We start from the raw sequence: 23,443 nt of genomic DNA, 5'->3' as shown, positions 1-23,443 counted from the left end.
TTAGTGTCATCATCTAGTGAGAGACCCTGCTATATTGCCCCTATGCCATTCCCTCCTGCAGCCATTGCACTGACTTTTGGTGAGGGACAGCTTCCCTATGGACCACACTTCCTGCATTACCCTCCCTCCCCTCAGACACTGTCCTGTTAGCCAGCCCACTTCCTACAGCCGCTGCACTGACTTCATCTGATGGGACCCGCCTTCCTCTCCCGCTACCATAACTGTAACATCTGTCTTTCCCCCCTGATTTGGGATGCCCCATGAGCTACCCACATCAGCCAGTGCACTTTATGCTGCTGCTGCACTTTATTTAATTTGGTGAGAGACTCTACTATGCTATTTGTACCTTGCCCTGTTACCACACCTTTTCTAGGGAGGAATTCCTCCATGCCATGCGCCTTTCCCCATATCTGATCACTTAGTGCCGCCCCACTGCACTCATTTAGTTTGTGACCTTCCCCCCACCCCCCATGTTGCCTCCAACCCAACAGACCTATGTATTCACCCCTGTTGCTCAGAACACCTTCTGTAGCTAGTACACTAACTTAATTTGCCAACTTCCTCCCAGTAGCTCACCTATGCGAACACACTTTGTCCGCTTCCTGCAGCCACTGGTGACCCTAACGGTGGACTCCCCTAGCTTGAACTCTGGGGGGAAAATTCTACATCACCTCTCATACGCTTTAATCTGTAGCATAATGTACATGCACCCTTGTTTTGCAACCATTGCACTTCATTTAGTGAGCCTCTTGGGGACCTAGGCTCTTTGGGAGCCCCTGGGAAATGACCTGGAGTCTCTAGGGCAAGAAATTCCCTGGAGTCCTCAGGTATGCACCCACCCTTTTGTCTGCAGCCACAGGATCAATTTAATCCTGGGGATTACTGCTTGGACTATCCTCTGTCTCTGAAACATCTATTTCCTTATCATGATACACCCCATCTCCTCCAGACAACCGTATGTGCTTATGCTTCCTCCACCAATCCAAGTTGTGCTGTCGCTTCACTGATTTCATTTGCTGAGTCTCCCAGATGTGCTTACTTGATCCTCATTGGCATAGGTACATCTAATCTCTTACTACTCAGATTCTGCAGTCACTGATTTAATCTGGTAAAGGCCCTCCCCACTTTCTAGAGTTTGTACCATTCTCCAGTGACTCAGAAAAACTTTTGCTGCCTTTTCATTATTTTTGTGATAGTTGATGTTCTTGTGTTCCCTGTTGCTGCCTGTGGAGGGCAGGGATACTAGAAAATACATTGCGTACAGTGATTACCAAGGATATGCTGTTGAGAGAAAGGGAAGAATATAATCACATTAGAAATCTGCTTTGGCTTTTAAAGCTGCTTTTAAAGCTTGACCTGAACCCAGCCTGGGCATGGCTGCTCCAAACCTGAGCCGAATATGTTGAGTTCTCTTTAGGTACAACCTGGACCCAACACTTCCCTCAAAACTGGTATCAGGGTTGCCTTCACCATGTCCCTGGGCTTGTTTGGGTAGTGGTTTCATGCTTTTCATGTCTGTGAATCATCTCTGGCTGCCTCCTGCCAATAGGGTCAGTACAGTGGCAGGTGTGTGCCCTGCCACTGCTGCCTTGCTGCGCTGTGAGCGAGATGCATGGTGACTCATGAGTGCGCTCTGTCGCATACACAGCATAGTGAGGTGGTGGTGATGGGCAGGAGAGAGGCATGCAGCTGCTGCAGCACTGATCATTCCTCCTGCCTGTGAGGTTAGAGGCTACTTGACTAGACCTGAATCTGAAAGAGCTGGGTGGTTTTTTTTTTTTTTTTTTTAGACTCAATCTGACACTTGTGCTAGAGTCCCATTACGCTTGTAGCAGTTTGCAAAGCTCTTTAACAAACTGTTCAAGATCCAGGAACAAAAACTGAATTGTTGGTCCCTAACGTGTTCTCATCCAAGAGGCATACCCAGCTCACTCATAAGGTTGGCCAGACAGAGGAGTTGGAATGTGTGCTTGCATGTGGTTGGCTTAGCTGCATCCTATACCCTCCGCTCAACAAGGCAGATATGAGTAGATGTGCAAACTGATTTATCAGATCCTGAGTTGGGTGAGGCAGTGGGAATGGGTGGAGCACTTGGCTCACTTGTAAATTATATGTATTTATGTGCTTCCTTCTTTTAATATTGCATCCTACGACTTGTGTGGAGAGAGGAAAGACTTAAGGGCTTGATCTTCACATTTGTGGAGCACCCACTTTTTCCCACTATCAGTAAGAGCAGTGGGTGGTGATGAGACAACTGCTGAAAGTAAGGCCTGTTGTTCATTGGGGCTCAGCAGTGTGAGAAGATTTTAAGGGGAATGCAGCAACTGACTGAATGTACACTGTGTTTGTCTGGCTCCTTCAGCTTGCATGTTTGTGACTGAGCGGCATGGCCCTTGGCGTAAAGTTCATTCTCAATTTCTCTTTTTATAGTGCATGTTGTAGCTTGGATGCTATGGAAGAGAGAGACTGATTCTATTAGTGCAAACAGTAAAGCAAGTGAGGGGAACATGCAACAAAATTGGAATTCTAAGGGGCGAGGAGTGAGTTAAATGGACATAGGCAGACTGTAGATGGATGTAAAAGGGAAAAATAAAATCTGGCTTCTCACACACTATCACAGTTTGAGGGAAATTGTAAGACCCTTTTTTGTAAAAGTGCAAGAATTTAAAATGTGCTCCACAATAAATCTAAGAAGAATGAGACTTGGCAGGTATGAAAGAATGCTGCAGGGTTATTGTCAGCATGTATTGGTACAGATAAATAATGCAGTGTTAAAAAACAATACTGTCATGATAAAAGGCACCTGATTACAGGATGTATTTGAAAGTGAAAGGATATCCTGTTGTTGACAGGTGGTAAGAGTAGCGTACGCTCTGATCTTTCCTTGCTAGTAAGTCTAGGAAGCTCTTAAATGTTCTTCAAAGACAGCATGCAGCAATTTCAGTACATTATTTTTCATGATTGTTTTAAAGTAAGATGAAATACTGGGTGCTTTTGCACCAAAAACATGGCAAGTACAGCGTTTTCAGAGGTAATTAAATGGATGTTTAACAATTGCATTCCCGTAACAATTTCCAGTAAAAATAAAGAATGTGACTATTACTAAACTTTAGAAAGTGTGAATAAAGAACATGTAATATTTCAGTGGGATTAAGTTCCTCTGCAAATTTGTCTGGGGTTTTGCTATTGCTTTTCAAAATGAAATTTGATTATCTTAATATCAAACAAAATCAGTACAAACCATGAAGAAACGATGCATTTTCAGTTTGGCTGTTCAGAGAACACTGTTGTGTTGAAATCTAATCACCTAACAAAATAAGAAACAACCTAAAAAGTAGTTTCAGGTTCTGTGATCAGCCTTAGTTTTGTCTGTTTCAGTGGTTTTAAAATTGCTTTTGTATATTTTAGAAAAACAAAATCAGATTTTCTCTCTTTGTGTTGTGGAGTGAGAGACCCACACAAACAGGGAATTAGTGAAAAGACTGTATGCAAAGTATTGTCAAATGTACTCAGAGTAAATAAGCAAATGCAGTTTCATAATTTTTCAAGGACCATGATCTTACCGTTTGTAATAACAGTACAAGAACAGTTTCAGATAAAACTGTAACTTTTTTGTAAAGTTGGATATCGCTTTTACGTCAACTTTGATTTGAAGTAAATATGAAGTACATTTTTTACTGAAGTAACATACGTTTTTTCCAACCATTTTTTCCTTAAATCACAATAAATGTTTAAATGTTGTTGTTTAATCATAAATGGTGTAACTGAATTCCCCACAGTTGTGTCTAATGGGAGGTATATTCAGTTTAAAGCTTTTTGCTGGCTGTTTGTCTTTGTAATTTGGTTTTTGTTTTTCTCTCAGTATAAACTCTTGTAGCTACTATCTCAGATAAAAGACATCCTCAAAAGAGACTGAAGAGAGAGTGTCTAAATGAGGACTCATAACATTTGTTTTTGTTGATTGGGAGAGAGCACTCAATGTCAAAATGAAAAATTAACTGGTGTTTTGAGAGAGATTTTAATAATATTAATAAAGTCTGGGTACCATCGCTAATACTATGTCCATATTTTAATCCTCATTCCAAACAATAATAACTTATTAAAATAATGTATTTTAAAAAGATTAGAAGTACAATAAATATTAAAGCCATGGCCATTATTAATTTATTTTCCTTGTTAGGTGTTTATTATTTATAAACGCCTCAAAACACCAACTTCAAACCCTTTTCCGTACATCTGTGTTCTGATATCTGCTCTCACTGTTACATATAGTTGAATCTCATCACGCATACTAAAATTCATGTTAGAATCCATGGGTTTTTTATACCCCCCCTCTAGTAGTTGGAGTATTTTTAATATTGTAAGTATATACATGGCATGGAGTGAATTATAACATTATGTAATAGTCACAGATGACACTAATTGTGGATCCAGAATTGCCTGTAAAATAAAAATAAAATAAATGGCTGCCAGAAAATCAAATTACATAGATAGAATCAATTATAATTCTCCTCTTTGAAATAGATGGGGTAATGATTTGTTTTGTATTGGGGCAAAACCTGAAATAATGTAGTTTAGTATGAGATTTTTAGTACAGAAGGTTAGTAGGAAGAAACAATAACTGCAAATATTAAGACAGTGTTTTTTTTTTCCTTTCAGGGGATTTGGGAAACAAGGATTTCAATGCCAAGGTAAGTCTCAAGTAGTTTATTCACTGGCATATAGTGTTACACTTCATTTTAAATGTAGCCTAAGATTAAAATGTACAGAAAAGTAAACAAACATACCAGGAAAAGCCATGCAAGTAATCTGTCTTCATGTGCTTTGAAAAGGTCAAGTTATTTAATTAAGGTTTTTTAAAATATAAAATTTGAAAATCAGGAAGTTACTTTTGACAGTTTACTCAAATTAAATGTTATAATCTGCATACAGTGCAGTGTCTAACTTTTTATAGAAAAAATGTTTATGCAATTTCTATCTTACAGAGAACATTTTTGTCAGGAGGTGCTGCATATGTGGGTCTGTGAGAAAATAGAATTGCCTTTTATTCTTACGGATTTTCTTTGATGTCCAAATCTGCTTTTAGTCTTCATCCATTTTACCTAAAAATTCAGATGGAGACTGATTCCACACCCTTAGCCCCTCATCACCAGCCCAAAGCCAGACCCCTTACTCCCTCACTTTCTAAATCCTTTGGCCCAAGCCTGGAGCTCCTCGTACTCCAAACTCTTGATTCCAGCGGTTTCCCAGAGCCCACATAGACTCACAGACCTCTCACCTTTCCCACATCCTAACTCCATGCACCTACAGTTTGAACCTGGATGCACCCCCAACTCTTGCCCCAATCTCGTGACAGTAAATGAAGATGGGGAGAACGAGCTACTGAAGAAGGGGTAATATAGTGAGTGGAGGTGTGGTCTCGGAGAAGGGGTGGGGTTAGGGTGTTTCATTTTCTGTAATTAAAAATTTGACAACCCTAGTTGTAAGTTGTGTTAGGATAGTTACGTTAATATTTATTTCCTGCTACGCTCTGTTACAGCCTTTATAGACTGCAACATTGTCATATTTTTCAGTATTTATTCTGTTAGCAATAGTTTTCTTAATTTACTCTATATACTGTGTTTTTACCTTTTAATGTTTTTAATATGCATCAGTATGCTATAATTTCTTATAACTTACCTGTCCTATTGATGGTACATATGTACTTGGTAGTTAGCCTTCTGGCTCTTTCCCTCATTACACTTTTTATGACTGTTTGCTAATGCTTCAAACCATATTTTTCCATTCTGAATACGGATTTTACTTACTAAGTAGAGGAATGCGCACACTGTTGTAGCAATTTCATGGCAGGGTTATTTTGATGTTAGCTGGCACTTGTAAAAACAAAACATTTCATGTAGAGGGATGATGCCTTTTTAAATATACCGATTGCTACTATTTTTGTTTCCTGTAGTGTTGCTAACGGAAGCACAAGTGACTACAGTATATTTATATCCCCCTTTCTAAAACTGTAGCCTATATTTTGTCTGTTGTCCACTGTGTAAACATGTTTTTATCACAGAATTTACATAAATAAAAAACATTGTTTTTAATCTTCCTGCTATCCCTATAATTTATTTTGCTCGTTTTAAATGATAGATCCAGTATCATATTGCCAAATCTTTAATGGAGTGATGCTCTTTATCCCATTAAAGATGTTAAAATTTGGTCTCTAGTGAAGGAATTATTTAAATGTTGAACATGGGAAATTCCCTCAACTATGTAGATACAAGTTAAGTGAGACTGTTCTTCATTTATTTTGTGAACGAATTCATTTGTTTTTCATGGTGAACTTATAAAAATTCAGTTGGTAAGAAAAGCAAGTATGCTTCATAGCAAGTGTGCCTTACTATGAAATTTGCATTTTTTTTCTGGTGTACTTCACTGTTATGGGCATGCAAGTATATAATATGTTGAAATTTAAGGGCCTCACTGATTTATCTCTCACTACTGCACTTTACTGATAGAAATTGGTGGAGCATGGAGGGAAGTTTCAGGTATGTGAATAGTTGTTTGTGCTCAATGTTTTGCAAGGAAGTGGGTAAGAGCATAGGAATGAACTGGCTCTTTAGCGAGCATGTTATACTCTTAAAGATTTAAAAAAACCTTTAAACAAGATCAATACAGTAAATCAAGTTAAAAAGCTCTTCAACTTTCTCATGAGCCAGCTCTTAACCTCCCCTGTGTTGCTCCGTGACTGCCTACAGTAGAGTTTTTTGCATCTTTCTCTTAAGCAACTGATACTTGCAGTTATCTACCAATGATACTGGACTAGATGGATTGCTGTCAAGTATGGCAGTTCTTGTTCTCTGCTTAACTTCTGAGAGGGTTTCTCTTACAACAATCAAACTGGTAGGGTTAAATTCTGATTATAATTTTCTGACAATAGGTCTGTTTGGCATGAATGATATTTATCATAGGAGGTGAAGATCACAGTTCAATCTTGTCTCATATCCAAGATGTTGTCTTGGCACTGGCAACAGTGAATACAGAAATAGTAGTTGATTTTCTGCTTTAAAAGTGACTTTTTTTTTCTGGAGCCTGAAGATGTTTTCCCACGTGTTTCTTGTGCTTCCAAGCAGTATTTCTGTGCTTTGACATTATTGAAGGATACTCTGGACTGTGCATTTGGACTCTGATCTTACATGGTCAAAAGTAATAAAGAATGTGATAATTTTTAAAATTCTCCTTGTTATCGTGTTTGCTAATGTCATAAAATACATTTCTTAATCCCAAATGTTTTTGTGTGTTAATGCACTATTTATTGTGGTATTTGATCTTTCCTACTATCCTCTTTAAATGATGAACTTTGCTGTTTGCTGATACAGATTAAAGTGAAATCACATTAGTTAGAAATACCATGAGTGTCCTTGAATCTTGAATCACTGTCACTGATGACAGTTGGAGGTGGGGAGGGAGTGCTGCACTTTAGCTGTCTGACTTGAATCCTAGTTCTTTAAAAAAAAAAAAAAAAAAAAAAAAAGTTCTGCTGTGGATGGAAAACATATTGTTCATTTATTTCCCTTCTCCCTTCTTTCTTTTACCTCTTTTTTATTATTCTAAATAATAAAAGAAAAGAGTTGTTTGAGATCAGACGGCTTAATTCCTAGCAGCCTTGCAACTTTGAAGTGCAGAATTAATGGGGAACTTTAGGTTAGGACATGGCGTTAACTGAAGTGAATAAGTGCTAGAGGTTTTTTCCTATTTTCCCCTTTACGTTCTTAATTAGGGTAATCAGATGGAGCAAAAAAGATCTAGAGAAATATTAGATGATGGGCAAATGGAAATAGCCTAGCCTGTTTTGGCTCACTGGTTAACCATCACGCTTACATGCATCCCCTCTCCCTCGCTGCCTCTGTATCGGAGGCAGCAGTGTGGGGCAGAGGGGAGCAGCAGGCGGGAGCTGGTACACACAGAAAGTTGGCTGACCCCTCTCCCACTCTCTGCAACCACTGGCTCCCACTGGCTCCCACTTGCCCCCCACCTGTAAATGTGTACCCGCTGAAAATTTCAATGGTTACAGGTTCACAAAAATAAACTTTATTTTTGGCCTACCCCATGAAGCAACTGCCAGCTGCTGCATGACCCCAGGCTGCCCCTCCCCTCCGGCTGTCCTTGGGGAGAAGCTGGTGGCCCCTGTGGCCTTTGGGGAGAAGCCGACAAGCAGCCTCGCCCTGATTTCTGCATTCCCCACTCCTGCCTTAGGCCCCTTCTAGCCTCTTTAATTCTGACTCCCACCCCCTACATCTCCTGCCCTGAGCCCCCCTACATATCCCAAGACTTGGCCCTGACTCCTGCACCCCCCCACATCACCAGCCTCCTGCGATGAAGGATGTGAGCAATTCCAGGCAAGTCTTTCAGTTGAAAATAATGAGGACAAGGAAGTAGAAGGGCTATAAGATTCTAGTTAGAAAGTATGTTACAAAAAGTGCATGGCTTTTATAGTCAGAGGAAAGATGAAACAATTTCAGAATGAAAGAAAGGGAAAGGAAAAAATTATTATAGTGACCTCTTTTAGCACAGTTCTGGTGTAGTTCTTGGTCTTCTAAAGTCTCCATGACAAGAAACTATTTCTTAGGTCTCTTTTTTAACTCTCTGGTAAAATTTCATGCTAAACTCAAACTAGCTTTACAGACAAATTTGAGTGTGGGTAATTTTTCTGAAAACCACACTTGGCTTAAACTGTCTTTGGCAGTAAGTTATAGAAAAGGGGAGGTGAAATGTTCCCTGGTAATATTCATTTATGGAACAAACCTAAAAGGGTTTTGATAATTTGCTGCCACAAAGGACTATGATTAGTGGGAGTATTTGTGCCAGCAACTTGTGAATTAACCCATAAATCCTAACTGTATATATTAACATAAACTGTTAGAGCTAATGCTGCATGTTTTAGGTGTCTCTCATACTGGGCCATATTTGTAACTTGTTTTGCAGGAAAATCATATACTAAGTACTTCCAATATTCCTATTTAAACTGACAGTCTTGGGTTAAAAATGTAGTTGAAGTTCTTGTCTTAACCCACACATGATGAAACGGAAAGTTAATTGAGCTAACTTTTAATACTGTTTGTGTACTTTTTGTACTCAATTTGCTTTGGACCTTGCAAAAGTGGTTTTTCCTTTGTAATAATGTTTCAATTTCTAGTTACCATGCACTCGGCCTGTGCTGCAGTGTTGGGGTATCAACATTGAAGAGGACATCTGATAGCAAAAAAAATTTTCATTGATCTTTTAAATTGAAAAGATAATGTTTCTTTTTATTGTTGATTCCCTATAAAACTTTGCAAAATGTGGTTTGAGTGTAAACCAACCTTAAAGTTAAAGCGATCCTTTACATTTTTGAAAAAATAGTAAAATCAGAGCGTTGTTTGTATTTCCTTAATGCTCAAAAGCCCCAGTCAGGCCCTACCCAATATATTGTGTGCTGGGACAGTTGGTGTCCTAAAGAGTTCCTCTTTTATAACTGTAGATCTAGTATAAATTCTGTGTCTATCAGAGATTTTTGCTGAGTTCATTCTGGTTTATAGTAAAAACCACTTCTTAATAGGGATGTAATAGTGTAGTTGATTATCCGATAAGCAAAAAATGTATAGGTTAAATATTAGGAAGTTCAGAGGTTTTCCTGCAGCAGCTAAGTGAGGAGGGTGCAAATTCTCCCCTTTGCAGCTAACCCCTTGTTGATATCATCTGGGGAGAAAGACCCACTGCATGCTAATAACCTGTTTCTGGGAACTCCAGGTTAAATACCCCATATATTAATGGTGAAACGCGAGTGCTTGTTGTGAGCTGAAACTTGGATGAATTTGTGAGCACGAGAACTCCCTTAAGGTTAAGGAGTTGAAGGATGAATTCCACCAGAATTACTGTTAGGGTTGGACTTATTCAGTATAAGTTTTCTTAGCCTGCATTTAGGTTCTTTTGTTGGTTTCTTATCTTAAGAATAAAGTGGGCATGATTAGAAAAAAATGTGGTACTTTTAACTGCAGCAATTACACTTGCCAGCCCCATCTCTGAAGAAAAAGCCAGCAATTTTGGGCAACCTGTCTGCACTGGGAAATACATAGTGGAGACAGGGAATGGTGTAGCTTGGAAATAACCTGGTCAGAAGGAAAAAGGATGTAGATCACTGAGAGAGGTAATGGCTAAGGGTTGGTGCCCTTGCTGGACCAGGAAGGGGAACGTGTGCAGTTGCTCTGAACTGACAGTTATATCAGCATTTTCTGGCTCTGTTCTGTAGTCAGTGTACAGGGTTCAGTTATTGTAGTAAATGTTGAAACACTGGCTGAATTTTATAGTATTAGAAGTCAGCCTGAAATAGAGCAATCCATTTGAATCTTTTCTGACTTCAGGGAATTTTTGTTATGGATCCAATTCTAGATGTGAACTTTGTTAACATTTCATTAACGTGTACTGTTTGTGGATGATACTAAACTGTTCAAAATAGTCAAGACCGAAGCAGACTGTGAAGAACTTCAAAAAGATCTCATAAAACTAAGTGATTGGATAACAAAATGGCAAATGAAGTTTAATGTGGATAAGTGTAAAGTAATGCATGTTGGAAAAAATAACCCCAACTATACATATAGTATGATGGGGGCTAATTTGGCTACGACAAATCGGGAAAGAAATCTTGGAGTTATCGTGGATAGTTCTCTGAAAACATCCACACAGTGTGCTGCGGCGGTCAAGAAGGCTCCCCTGCTCCCAGGTCATTTAGGATCTTGGGAGGAGGGAGCGTGCAAAGTCTCCTCCCCTGCCAGGGGTGCGTGGCACTTAGAGTGAGCCACGAGCTGGTGGTTCACTCTAAGCGCCATGTGCCCCTTGCAAGGCGGGGGAAGGGAGCTCTCCCTGACCCCAGGCCCTGATTCACCTTGGGGCAGATAGGGGTGCAGGCGACTGGAGGGAACTGCCAGCTGTTCAGAACAGCTGGCGGTTCTCTGGGGAGAGGCAAAGACTTCATCTGCTCCCCCAGCCCCAGGCCAATCAGGGTCTGTGGCAGGGGAGCACAGAAGTGTGCTGGCCCTCCCCCTTCTGGGGCGGCCTGGGGCCACTTCAGAAATTTATGAAGTGGCTTCTCTTCTAAAATTATTGCCCACCCCTGCTATATAGGGAGAATCTTGCACTTAGCTTTAAAATTTGATCACTATAGAAGTTTGTGCAACGGTTAACGCCCTCTTTTTGGACACTTGCATTTGTGATCACTTTGTCTACTTTGTAATTAAACATTAATATTGTGTGGTAGACACATGTCAGCATGTTGTAACTCTGATGGACTGCTAGTAAACAAATTGCATTCAGGTCTGCTTAAGCTGTTCTCAAAGATTTGAAACAGTTTTCATTCTTTCTAGATTATTCTTGTGATTGTTGATGTGAAAACATTGTAAGATCATGGAAGTCATTTTTTCCCATTGTCAAGCAAGATAGAAAACTGGCTGTCATGGGGAAATGCTTTTTGTCCTCTTATCTGCAATCTTTATAGTGGGAACGCAGAAAATTAGACACGTTTAAAAAAAAATTGTCTTCTGGAATATGAATGTTTCTCTCTTTAAAGAAACAGTCTTTGATAACGACACATTAATGTGGACCTTGTTTATTTTATATTTTTTTGTTTTCACCTGTTTCCATTTTCTTTGTGAAAACAGGCATATTTGTTTTAAAGAACAGGAATGGTACATATTGAAGATATTTAGGGCTTGTGCATGTGCATGTAATTTCTTTTTTGGGCCTCCATCTGGGTGTGGTCCTTAAGGTAAGAATAAGTTTTAGTTCCAGCAGTGAACATAAGATGAGATTTTGTGATGTTGAGTAAAATTATCCATGTTCAGAGTCTGTGTTCACCTAACTGCAAACTTGACCTCTTAATTTACTACGTCAGTGTCTACTTTGCAAAACTCCACACACTTCAGTTTCTAAATACATAATTGAGGCTGACTAACTGCTCAGCAAGTTTGTAGGGTTTACTTGTGTGTTATTGATTTAAAGAACTAATAATATGCTTAGTTAATCCATTTAACTGTGTCTTTTCTATTGTTAGTGTCTTTCTCTCCCTCCATTCCCTCTTGCATGTAGAGTAGTGATAGAAATGTAGCCGTGTTAGTCTGGTGTAGCTGAAACAAAATACAGGATTATGTAGCACTTTAAAGACTAACAAGATGGTTTATTAGATGATGAGCTTTCGTGGGCCAGACCCACTTCCTCTGATCTGAGGAAGTGGGTCTGGCCCACGAAAGCTCATTATCTAATAAACCATCTTGTTAGTCTTTAAAGTGCTACATAGTCCTTTATTTTGTTCCATTCCCTCTGAGTGATTTTTTTTGTTTTTGTAATGCCTGGTTGTTGCATCTCATCTTAATTAGATTGGAAGCTCTTTGAAACTCTTACTATGTGCAGTGCCTAGCACAAGGAGACTCCAGTCTTGTTTGATGCCTCTGGGTACTACAATAATTCAGTTAATACATAATAAATGAAATCAATTGGGAGCCAAGCCATTTCCCTTTCTTTGCAGAGCAAAGATCATGTTCAGAAACTACAATATAAGATCCTTTTTTTGTGTCCCCTGCACCTACTACTCCTTCTCTTGTGCTCTCTGAGATAAACCTTGGCCCTTGTATCTTGTTCTTTTAAACCCACTTAATTTTTTTATAAAAAGGAAGAAAACTTAATTTTGTATAATAAAAACTTTTTGGCAGGATGGGGAAAATACTCCCAGGATGGGGAGTCTCTAATATTCCTGTTCTATATTTCTTATCTGAAGAGAGATCTTTGGCATGTTTTGCACATGCAGCATATGTTGATTTCTTTTTCCAGTCTTAACATATTGATAGAGGAGAGGTCACAAGTTCTCTTTGAGTGATTGAGCTAGGGATGTGACAGATTTTCTATTCTGTTGTGTTTTCCCACTAGTAGTCTCATATTAATTGCTTTCCTCATATGAGATCTGAGTGCTAGCTTCTTCTATTTTTCACTAATTCAAAGAAAGCAAAATGTATTGAATTGCCACTGCTTCTGTTCCCAGAAATTGGAAGTAAAGTATCCTAAAGTTGTCTGTCTCTTGATGCCAATGTAACTTTTACAGGCAGAAAGGATGCAATACATTACCCCCTTTGAAAATTCCATTTCTGTGGGGTGCTATGTTTGTTATAGCTTTATAAATCAGTTTAATGAACACTTCTGTTAGCCCGATGCTAAGATGGTATTTCAGTTTTACAGGACTAACTGAGAATCTGAAAGGGAGTTAGGTTATGAGCTTACAAGTTATTTCTGTAGGATTAAGGTCTATATGATGATCCTGCGGTGGTGTGCACCAAAAAAATTAAATTTGACAAATTTTATTTGTCAAAAGACATGATATAATCACACCAGTTGCAGTTATTTTGGCAATGTATTTCAAAATACATGTCCGCAAGTATGTCTCCAACAATATAAAACCAGGGGTAAAGCTTTAAATAAACTCTAGGATGTCCCAGTTCCTGTTGCTCTGTTCCCTTCCCTGCCAGAGCCCACCTCCTGGGGCCCTCCAGTCCAGATGACTTCCTCCATTTATCCAGACACCTGCCCCATCTGCCCAAGGGTCCAGAGGGAAAAACTTGATGCTCAGTCCCAGGCTTGCATGGAATTTCCTGTGTCTTGCGTTCTCCTTCCCTCAGGGCATGCTGGGAATTGCAGCTGCCAGGAACCCTCTAGCTCTCTCCACTTTCTCCTCAGCAATATCTATTGTGTGAGCTGGGTTCTCCTGGGTCCAGAGTCCCCTAGTAGTGGCTACAGCACTGCAGCCCATTTCTGTGTGGGGAAAGGCAATTCTGCACGCACAGCATTAATTTCTGCAAAATTCTGTATTGCACAGTGGTGCACAATTCTCTCAGGAGTAATTTGAGTGCAATCTGTTGCAGGTGAAAATTTAACAAATATATTTTTTCTTAAACCAATTTTAAATACATTAATTTTACTTTCTGTTTGAAATTGTTTTGCGCACAGCTTCTGTCCCTTCCCCCCCTTGTTGTCCCAACAACACACATGTCAAGTAGCAAGGAAGTACACTTTAATATAACACTGATACTGGGCTGGGGAAGCTTTCTGTGCTGTGCTGTCAAATTCTCGTATGTCTTAGAATAATCCTGATCCTTCATTAAGAACAGCTTGTATAGGTCCTCATAGAAGTTGTCACTCTGGTAGGTGAAAGGGCTTGCTTGATTGGTTTGCTAAGGGGCCATAGAAAAAACTATAAATAAAATAATACCATGTGCCCAATAATGAGTTCACAATTTATTCATGATATATAAATGCTTTATTAAAAGAGGAAAGTACGTCATTTACTTGTTTTCCAGGCAACGTCTGTTGGAGAATCTAGGCTTACTGCATGTGTGTATGTGTGTGGGTTTTTTTTGTTTTTTGTTTTTTTGTTTCTAAGATCTGACTCAGGGAGGCACACAGATAAATGCATTTTGACTCATTTCTGGAATTACGTCTCCACAACAACAGCTCCACCTTCCCTCTCTGTAGACTCCTAACATGTTCACTTTTTGTTGTTTCTAGAATCAGTTAGCTATCCCAGTAGTTTTTACAGTTAAAGAAAAGGACTGTTTCATTGCCCTAAGAGTAGTTCTGTGAAGCTCTTCATGTTCTAATTAAGTACAGTATGTGGGAGTGATATCTGTTTCAGAGATGACAGACAAACCAGTTTGAGTCCTGGGCAGACAAAATTGGTGTGTTCTTTATTGTTCAGTTTGGTTTTGCACGATTGCCCAACAAAACACCACAACACCTGCTAATACCCAGCCATGCAAGTGTTCAGTTCATGTAAATTAACTTGCAAAATAACATTTAAACTGATTATATTGGAGCTGGAGTTTAGCAAGTGTTCTTAATGGCTTTCCCTGGTATAACTGGAATTTCATGAAATGTTGGGAAGGGAATTTGAAAAAAGGTGAAGCTAAAAAAAAAAATCCAGTTTCCAACTAAGATTGTGAAGCTCCTAGACTTTTTTAATCATGTGAATTATTCCACCATTGACACTGAAGTTAATGGAACCTCTCATAAGAGTAAAAGTCTGTAGGAAGTAGCCCTTAGGGCCAGATATTGAAATCAGCAGGAGTCAACTCAAGTCCAGTGGCAATGGCAGGTACTCAGTTCTTTGTCTTAAGTTGTTCATATCCAAAGTTATTGCTATTGGAAAATCAACTCTGAAACATTAAAAAAATACAGTGAAATATGCTCTAAAGGTAGTTCCTGTCTCAGTCAAATACATTATTTTGAGTGGTGTGTGGATTCCAGTATAACTTTATTTGACTTGGAGTTAAAACTATTCTTATACAGAACAAGTTTTTGCTGGCACTTTAAGTAGTTGCATAAATTGGGCTTTAATCTACTGAGGGGAAATGTGTAACATTTTTTAGACAGTTTTGTGTGTGCAGATGTGCGCTTGGTGCGTATTTCCAATTGCCTGGAGTTGCTTTTGCTTTTTCTCCAAGGTGATACACTTCTCTGAAAATGTGCATTGGGCCCCTAATGTAAAGGTTTATTTGCCTTTTTATTTTACTCCCTTCTTCTCCTTGCTCCCACCATTCTAAATGGAAAATAAGTCATAGAGCATTTTATCTGGATTCTGGACGGAAACCAAAACTTAGTGCTCAACATGAAATGTGAGCTTGTCAAGAAAAAAATGAAGTATCGGTGCTTTTCTGCAGCTGACAATTTTTCTTTATTTTTAGAAATGTAGGTTGTTAGTCCAAACTGAGGCCTTAATATGACAAACCTGCCTGGTTTGAAAAAAACAGCTGCTGTGCATGCCCTGCCCTTTTAAACAGTGAAGTCTGCATAAGGTTAAAATGCATGTAGTTTATTCACAGTGTTGGAACCAGTGTGTACTGAAGGAGCCCAGTGTAGGTTAAGGAGAACAGTCTATGTAGACAGCTCCCCTTGCAGGACTAAGGCTTTAATGATCAACTTATTTAAAAGCCATTAGAGTACGTTCAGCATTTATTATTTATATTCACTGCGGTGCCTAGGGGCCAAGTCACAGCTCAGGACCCCAATGTACTAAGTTCTGTACAAACATGGAACAGTTCCTGCCCTAGGGGGTTTACAGTTTAATTAATACGTTATGGATTGTTGCTGTGTAGAAAGTTACCTGTCTTTAAAAAACAAAAACAGGATAAATTATAAGTTGCTTTTATCCAAGAGCTTTTAAATGACTGCACCAGTTAAGTGAGGGAGGGGTTGTCTGGGCTTACCAGAAAAGGACTGCTCCGCTTTATGGCTGGGAGAAATGGGGGTGAGCTCAGAGACTGCTGCAAAGAGGTGGACACTAGACAACTCTGCGTTACTGACTCTCCCCCTCAGGAAATGAGGTCAGAAAAGGCATAAAGCTACAAGCCTTGAGTAGGAGAAGCCTTTTTGTTCTACACAAGAAGCAATGCCAGCACCCCCTTCCCTTTCTTAGTGGAGGCGAACATCAAGTTTGTTAGGGACTGGGAAGAAATTTTCTCTTAAGCAGATGGGCTTTCGTGGAGTGAAGATGTTTTGCCTTCCCACAGTGAGTGGTAAGGAGGACCTTTTTCGATAAGAAGGTGGTAAGGCTGTATGTCACAACTTATTTTGTAAGGTTGGGCGGATGCCCAGTGCTGGTACTTGATAGTATCCAGGGATCAAATAAATGGCGTGGTAATGGACTTAAAAGAAGGTACTAGATAAAGGAACAGAATGGGGAAGGGGGTTTGGGACTCCTCTGATTAGCATGGCAGGGATCCAACTCCCTCTCTTCTTCTCCTGTTCTCGTAGCCCAACTTAACCTTCCAACAAGGGTGGTGGATGGTAAGGTCCAAATCATGGGTTGGCTGGGGACATGGGTGGAAATTAAAGGGGGATTTGTGGAGCCCTGTGTAATGATTTGAAGAAACATGGGTTTGCCTGTCATAAATTTTATTTCCCAGGTAATCTCAGAAATGCGTGTGTTTGTGCGTGCGCACAGACACAATAAAGCTGCGGCCTGATGAACATCCATATCAGGTGTTTCCTGTCCTCCTTTGATGTACCCAGACTAGCCATTAACCTTCAGAACGGAAACAAAGAAATGCAGAAACACATTTAAAAATCAAACTCTGAATGTTATCGGGAGGCACCTTTGTATGAAGATAACTATCTTTGTGCAGTCCTTACTATAATTGTTTTCATAATACTGTACTTCTAGAACAGTGATTCTCAAACTTTTTGGCCTATGGCCCACCTGGCTCAGTGCAAACCTTTCTGTGGACCACCAGTTGCTAATGGAAACTTGCATTACTTATGTCCCACCCGAGTCATTTTGCTACTGCTTCAGCTAGGGAGAATTGTTTAATTTAACCAGTAAGAAAGTGAATATTAATTTAAATGATTAAACAGATTAAGTATTTTGACTTACTCATGTTAGTTTATCAAACTTAAAATATTAATTTATGTCCAACACAAAAGGTTTCCATGTTTTCTTTCTTTATACCAGGGGTGGGAACACTGTTTTTGGATTGGGGTCCACTGATCCACAGAAAAATCAGCTGGGAAACCTCACAGGTGAGAAGCACAAAAACTCCTCCAAAACCCCAACCGTCACTGATGTGGCCTCCAAGTGAGACGGGGTAACCCCGCTCCTCTGGTGTTCTCATGGCAGGGAGGCTCAGGGCTTCCCGTAGGCCAGATATACTGTTCTTGAGTTCCAGGGTTAATGGATTTTATGGACCTCCCCCCCCCCAGACTCTGAGGAGGGGACAGAAATGAGGGATTCAGTATGCAGGACAGTGCTGCCAGTGAGTGGAATAGAGATGGGGGTGCAGACCTGGGAAGGAGGTGGGGTGCAGTAGGTGATTATGGTGGTGCGGTGCAGGAGGGGGTGAGGTCTGGATGGGAGGTAGGGTGCAGGAGCAGTCTGAGAGCAGGGTGTCTGGGCAGGGGCCAGAACAAGGATGGGTACAGCGGTAGGGTGTCTGGGCAGGAAGGAGGGTGCATCAGCAGGCTGGGGGTAGGGTGTCCAGCTGGCGGGAGGTGGGGGGGGGGAGGTGAAGGATGCAGGAGCAAGGGAGGGTTCATGAGTAGGCTGGGAGTAGAGTGTCCTCTTGGAGGGAGGGTGCAGGAGCAAGGGAGGATGCAGGTGCAGGGCAGGGGTAGGGTGTCTGGCCAGGAGGGAGGGTGCAGGAGTGGGCTGGATGTACAGGGTCTTGGCATGAGGGGGTGAGGGGCACTTAATTGGTTTAGCACTCTGTTACTTCCAGGCACTGTGCCCCAGGCTTGGCCTCCTGCTGCTCCCATTGGCTGGATTCCAGCCAATGGGAGAAATGGGGAAAGTCTCCAGGCAGCATGTCCATGCGCTGCTGTTCCCCTAGCCAGGGAAGGGGAAGCAGCAGTGTGTGGAGACGCTTCTGGCTCCACTTCTTCCCTGTGAGCTGGATTGTGCAGTGAGGCTCAGGGCTTTCTTTCCCCACACCACCCCAGCAGGAAGCTGGCGCTGGTGCTCCAATCTCACAGGGAGGGGTGGGTGAGGCTGAAGTGCCAGCTTCGGCTCCCAGCTTGGGAGGCAGGGCTGAGCTCGAGCTGTGGACCACTTGGAAGGCAGTGGTCTGTAGATAGCAGTTTGAAAACTAGGGTTGTAATAGTGTAGTTGATTAACCGATAATCAGAAGCTTATAGGTTAATGCTATAGAATATACACATTTTCCTCCCTCCCTCCCTGCCAGTAAATTTCTTACTACACTGGCCACCAGCCCAGCTCAGTCCTGGCTCATGCCAAGTCTGGGACCTTACTCCTGTGGTGGCTCTGCATTTAAAGTGTATTAGGAGCTAGGTGGGCAGGTAGCTCAGTTCAGTTCTGGCTCACGCCGGGTCCAGGAGCTCAAATGCCACCGCCTCCCCAGAAAGGGGTTGCTTCCACCCCACGCTGCTGCTTCTTTATCAGAGGCAGCAGCACTGGGCGATAGGCAGCTGGTCCATGAGGGTAGCTGTTTTTTTTTTTTTTAAATTGGCTCCCCTTGTGGACTAGTTCCCGCCTGGCACCCCTTGCTGCTGTCTAGGATACAGTGGCAGCTGCCCTCCCTCTGGGGACTATAGAATAGTCGATTAACCAATAAGAATTCATGAGGTTACTTAAATATCAGTTAACTGAACAGTCATCCCTATTGAGAATCACTGTTCTAGATAACCATACTGATTAACAATACAGATACTAATTAAAAATGTAATCCATTTTAAATGTATAGATTGATGTGCCAGATCGGGCATGGTTTGGGATAAAGTCAAGTTTCTGTATTAATTTCTCTTGAAACACCAGGGTAATTTTCTGATTAAAATGACTAAATATTCAGTGATGATATGTTCATTATATATTATTATTTTCCTTACCCATGACATGTTTGTTTTTTTAATTTATTTTATAAGGGACTTCTTTTGCCCTGCTATATCAATGAAACTCTGTTTCCTTGACTCGTGTTGTAGGGCTGTGAATGAGGGCAGTGTTTGGTTCATTCCCTTTAGATTACTAATATGTAAGGGGAAAAAATGTATAGTAGCTTCAGGATGGGAGTAGAAGTTGTTATGAAGGAAAATGAACTTTGTTTCCAAAAATATCTCTTCCAAAGCCCAAATATTTTGCTCCTCCTTAAACATTATGAAGTTCTCTGGAAAGCAGTGTTACACATGTTGTTATATTGGCTCAATAGACAGTGTTGTTCATATTCTGGAGTCAGTGCTTTCAGAACAGACTTTAATGTACCTTTTGCTGATGTTTCCTGGTTGATGCCTTTTAGCACACAGTAAGTCACTGATTTGTTGTTTAATCACCTCCATATGGTACTGAACGGTGTATGGAAATATCAATAATAGTATTAAAAACTGCCCAAATCTGTCCTGATCACCGAAGAGTTTAGGATGAGGCTCCCTCTTCTTGAAATCTGCTATCAAATAATTTTTGTGAATTCAGTCTTTTTGTTTTGTTACACTAGTAGTGCAGAATATAGTCCTAACATATTATGATTGCTTTTCTGTGCAGATAGGTTGAAGCAGACTTTGTAGAAGGTAAAAAACATCAGTCTGTCTTTTAACTGCTTTTTGCTACATGAAATTTATCTTCGAAATATATTTCCAGCTGGCTACTTCCATATTGTGCTGCAAAATATTCCACATTCATTTAATTCTCTCTGACTGAAAAAAGCCTTTCCCAGAAGGGAAACATCTTTCCTTTCCATTTCTTGAAAGCAGAATAATACATGAACTCTAAAACATTTTGTTCTGTATGTCAGGATTAAATATATAGATACATAGTTTCTAGTCACTGTACTTATGCCTCTGCTATCTAAATTCTAGTTACATTAAGGTATTCCAGGATCAAATATGTCCCCTGAGGTCTGCTGTCTGCGTGTCTTGCCTTCTGTAATGCTGAACAACAGAAGAATGGTGACGGTGGAAAGGTAGCTTTCTGCAGTCCAGCTCCTCTAGTTAACCATATCTCCAGACACTGGATAATCCAGCTTTGAAAATCTTATGCGGTGTTGGCTTGATGATAATTCAGTACAGGAAATATGCTAGTTGTTAATGGTTTGAAATAGATGTAAAGTATCACTGCTTCATGTGTTAACAAGTTATGCATTGTCTTACTCTTTATTGTTCATATGGTGGTAGTACCTAAAGGTCACAGCCAGTCTGCACCTCTGTTGTGCTAAGTACTATACACACGTATAAAAATGACAAATCCCTCGCCCCAAAACTCTCAAACTAGCAGATCTCAGTGAATATAATACTTCTATTGTATATACTTTTTATAGTTTACTTTTAGTTTTATATGGTGTCTAACTGCTCTCTGCATAGTAAAATTAAAATATGAAATAGGCACCATAACTGAATTAAAAAGTCCGTCTTCCAGAGAGAGAGAGAGAGAGAAATCTTAAAAGCTTTAAAACTAAATAATGATAATTCAGAGGCTGGACAGGAACAGTCAAACAAGCTTCTAGCTCTTCTGTTGTTTGTAGGAAGTATGTAAGACATATCAGCTATGTTCACTAAGGCCTAGTTGACCATCTTTACGCAATTTCCATTACACAAATAACATAGCTGAACTCGGTGTACTTGGATCTTACTGCAGTGAGTCAACAGCTGATGCTCTCCTGTTGACTTGCTTTACTCTTCTTATTCTGGTGGAGTAGTGCAGTTGATATGAGAGTGCTTGGTGGTCAATTTATTGTGTCTGAGCTAGACACAATAAATTGACTTCTGCTGGATCAATCACTGCCCATCGATCCAGTGGGTAGTGAATACATAACCTGACTTTACTATTGCACACCAGTAGTCAATTTTTGTCTGTCTAATCCAGAGGAGTCCAAACTTTTTTCAAAGAGGGCCAGATTTGGATCAAGTGAACATGCGTGAGGGCCGACCATTTTGCCTGACATTCTTTGAACCATTAAAATTAAATTCAAATTGACTATTTTATGCAAAGTTTATTGCAAACGGCATACTTTTCATTTCGTCACATGGATCACAAATCTAAACAGGTGTTAAATCACTCTGCCTTTCATATCTGAAGGCCAGATGAAAAAAAAATCCAGGAAGCTGAACTATATGTCAGGAACATTGTAAAGTACATTACATATTATTGGTAATAAAGGTTGTCTGTCAACTTTTAAGTTCAGAAAATATGAACAGGAACGTAACACCAAGTATATATATTGTGTCCAAATATATTTATAACTGATTTAGACCAACTGACATTAACTGAGATTTTACAATGTATTCATCTCAATACATATGGATTCGTTGGGGGCCATAAAAGATAGATATTGCCAAATTACCTGTGGGGCCGTATTAAACCGGAACACGGGCCGCAATTGGCCCGCGGGCCGGACTTTGGACATGCCTGGTCTAATCTAATGATTTCCTATAGCAACCATCAAATTGTAACCATCAAATTGTATCTGAGAGAGGAATGGAAACATTTGTTCTGTATGATGATATCCATTATGGACTTATGTATATGAGTCTTCCCTTTTGCACATTCTGAGTGTGCTCAGCTTGTTATTTTGTTTGTGTATGGTTTTACAAATCTGTTAAGGTGGAAAAGCTTCAGTAAATGGCGTAGCCATAGGCCCTGTGCTCTATAACCAATGTTCCCTCTAAGCTGCGCCGGAATCAGCCCCGTCCAGTCAGTCAGCTCTTTGCATAGAGCCCTGAGGCTCTGACTGGGTGAGGCTGATTAATCACTTGTGATGCTGTCCTGCCCTGCAGCTTAGAGGGATCACTGTCTACAACTTGTCAGATTTTGGATCTGTCTCTGGTAACTAGGTCCAAAAATGAGCTTACTGACTGAGCACATTCCATAAACGTCATGTTTTCTCTCTTCCTTTGTTCATTATGGCTTTTCTAAAGGTATGTCTACACTTGAATTTAATTGACAAAACTTTCTTCTTTCACAGGTGCTTAAACCTTCTTCCCCCTCCCCCCCCCCCCCCCCAGTGAAAGACAAAGTTTTGCGTGGCAAGCGAAAGTGTGAATTCTGCTTTGTTGGCAGGGATGCTTTCCTGCCAACAAAGCAAAACCCTCTTGTTGGGAGTGGAACTATTTTGTTTGCAGAAGTGTTGACAAACAGAGTTCATACAGCCTTGACTTTTAGCTATAGGGATATGTCATCACAGCCTTGTTGGTAAAAGCTGTGTAGTATAGACATTATTCTGGCTATGTGTAAAGGATGAAAGTTCTTTATTAAAAGGACTGAGTGCTGGGAAAGAGAACGAAGGATACTAAGGGAACATCTGTCATCCTCTATATGGGTTTTCAGTTTTCTTGTATATATGAGAATATTGGAAAAATAGAGCAAAACGGGAGCTTACCAGAATTAAATTTACAGTGTATTCCATTTAATAAACACTTTTTTATTTTGTCCAAACACCCATCGAAAGACAACTTCAGGCACAAGTCTGTAAAAACTGAAGAAAAGGGATAAACAGTTCTGAATTTAAAGTTACTTTAAATGAGTTGTGTAGTGTATATGAACTGGTGGTATGTCCATAACACAGCTATTTTGTCACACATCTGTTGGAACTAAGGAACAGATTGTCTGAAGCTACTAATGAAAACAAATACATGTTATTAAATAAATCATTCTGTAAACTCCATGCTCTACCAATTGGATAAAAAAGGTTGTGTGTTTTTACGGTGTTTAATTTCTGCATGTAGCTTTTTGCTTGTCTAAACCTCACCCACATGTCAGTACAAATAGCACTGTTTCTTTAATCTTAGTTTCTGAATCACTTACACAGTAATGACCCTGACTTGCTTATAATAAAGATATTACAAAGCAGAGCAGTTTCTTAATAGTGTTTTTTAAAAAATGCATATTGGGCATGTTTTTTTCTTAAAAGTAGAATGGAATTTGATTTTATGCCATCTACAGGTCATG

General features: G+C 40.1%; 1 protein-coding gene across 2 annotated transcripts in view; it reads left to right on the top strand.

Annotated features, from left to right (window-relative positions):
- PRKCA (protein kinase C alpha) overlaps positions 1–23,443 on the top strand; it is a 359,001-nt gene that overhangs the window by 2,368 nt on the left and 333,190 nt on the right. For both annotated transcript variants that reach the window (XM_075903949.1, XM_075903950.1), the window contains exon 2: positions 4,660–4,691. In XM_075903949.1, the coding sequence (XP_075760064.1) occupies positions 4,660–4,691 (32 nt within the window). The remainder of the gene's footprint in view (positions 1–4,659; positions 4,692–23,443) is intronic.

This window comes from Pelodiscus sinensis, chromosome 20 (genome assembly GCF_049634645.1).
Source record: "Pelodiscus sinensis isolate JC-2024 chromosome 20, ASM4963464v1, whole genome shotgun sequence".
NCBI classification, from domain to species: Eukaryota; Metazoa; Chordata; order Testudines; family Trionychidae; genus Pelodiscus; species Pelodiscus sinensis.
Note: the sequence above shows the minus strand (reverse complement) of the source record. Positions and strands in the feature narration are given on the sequence as shown.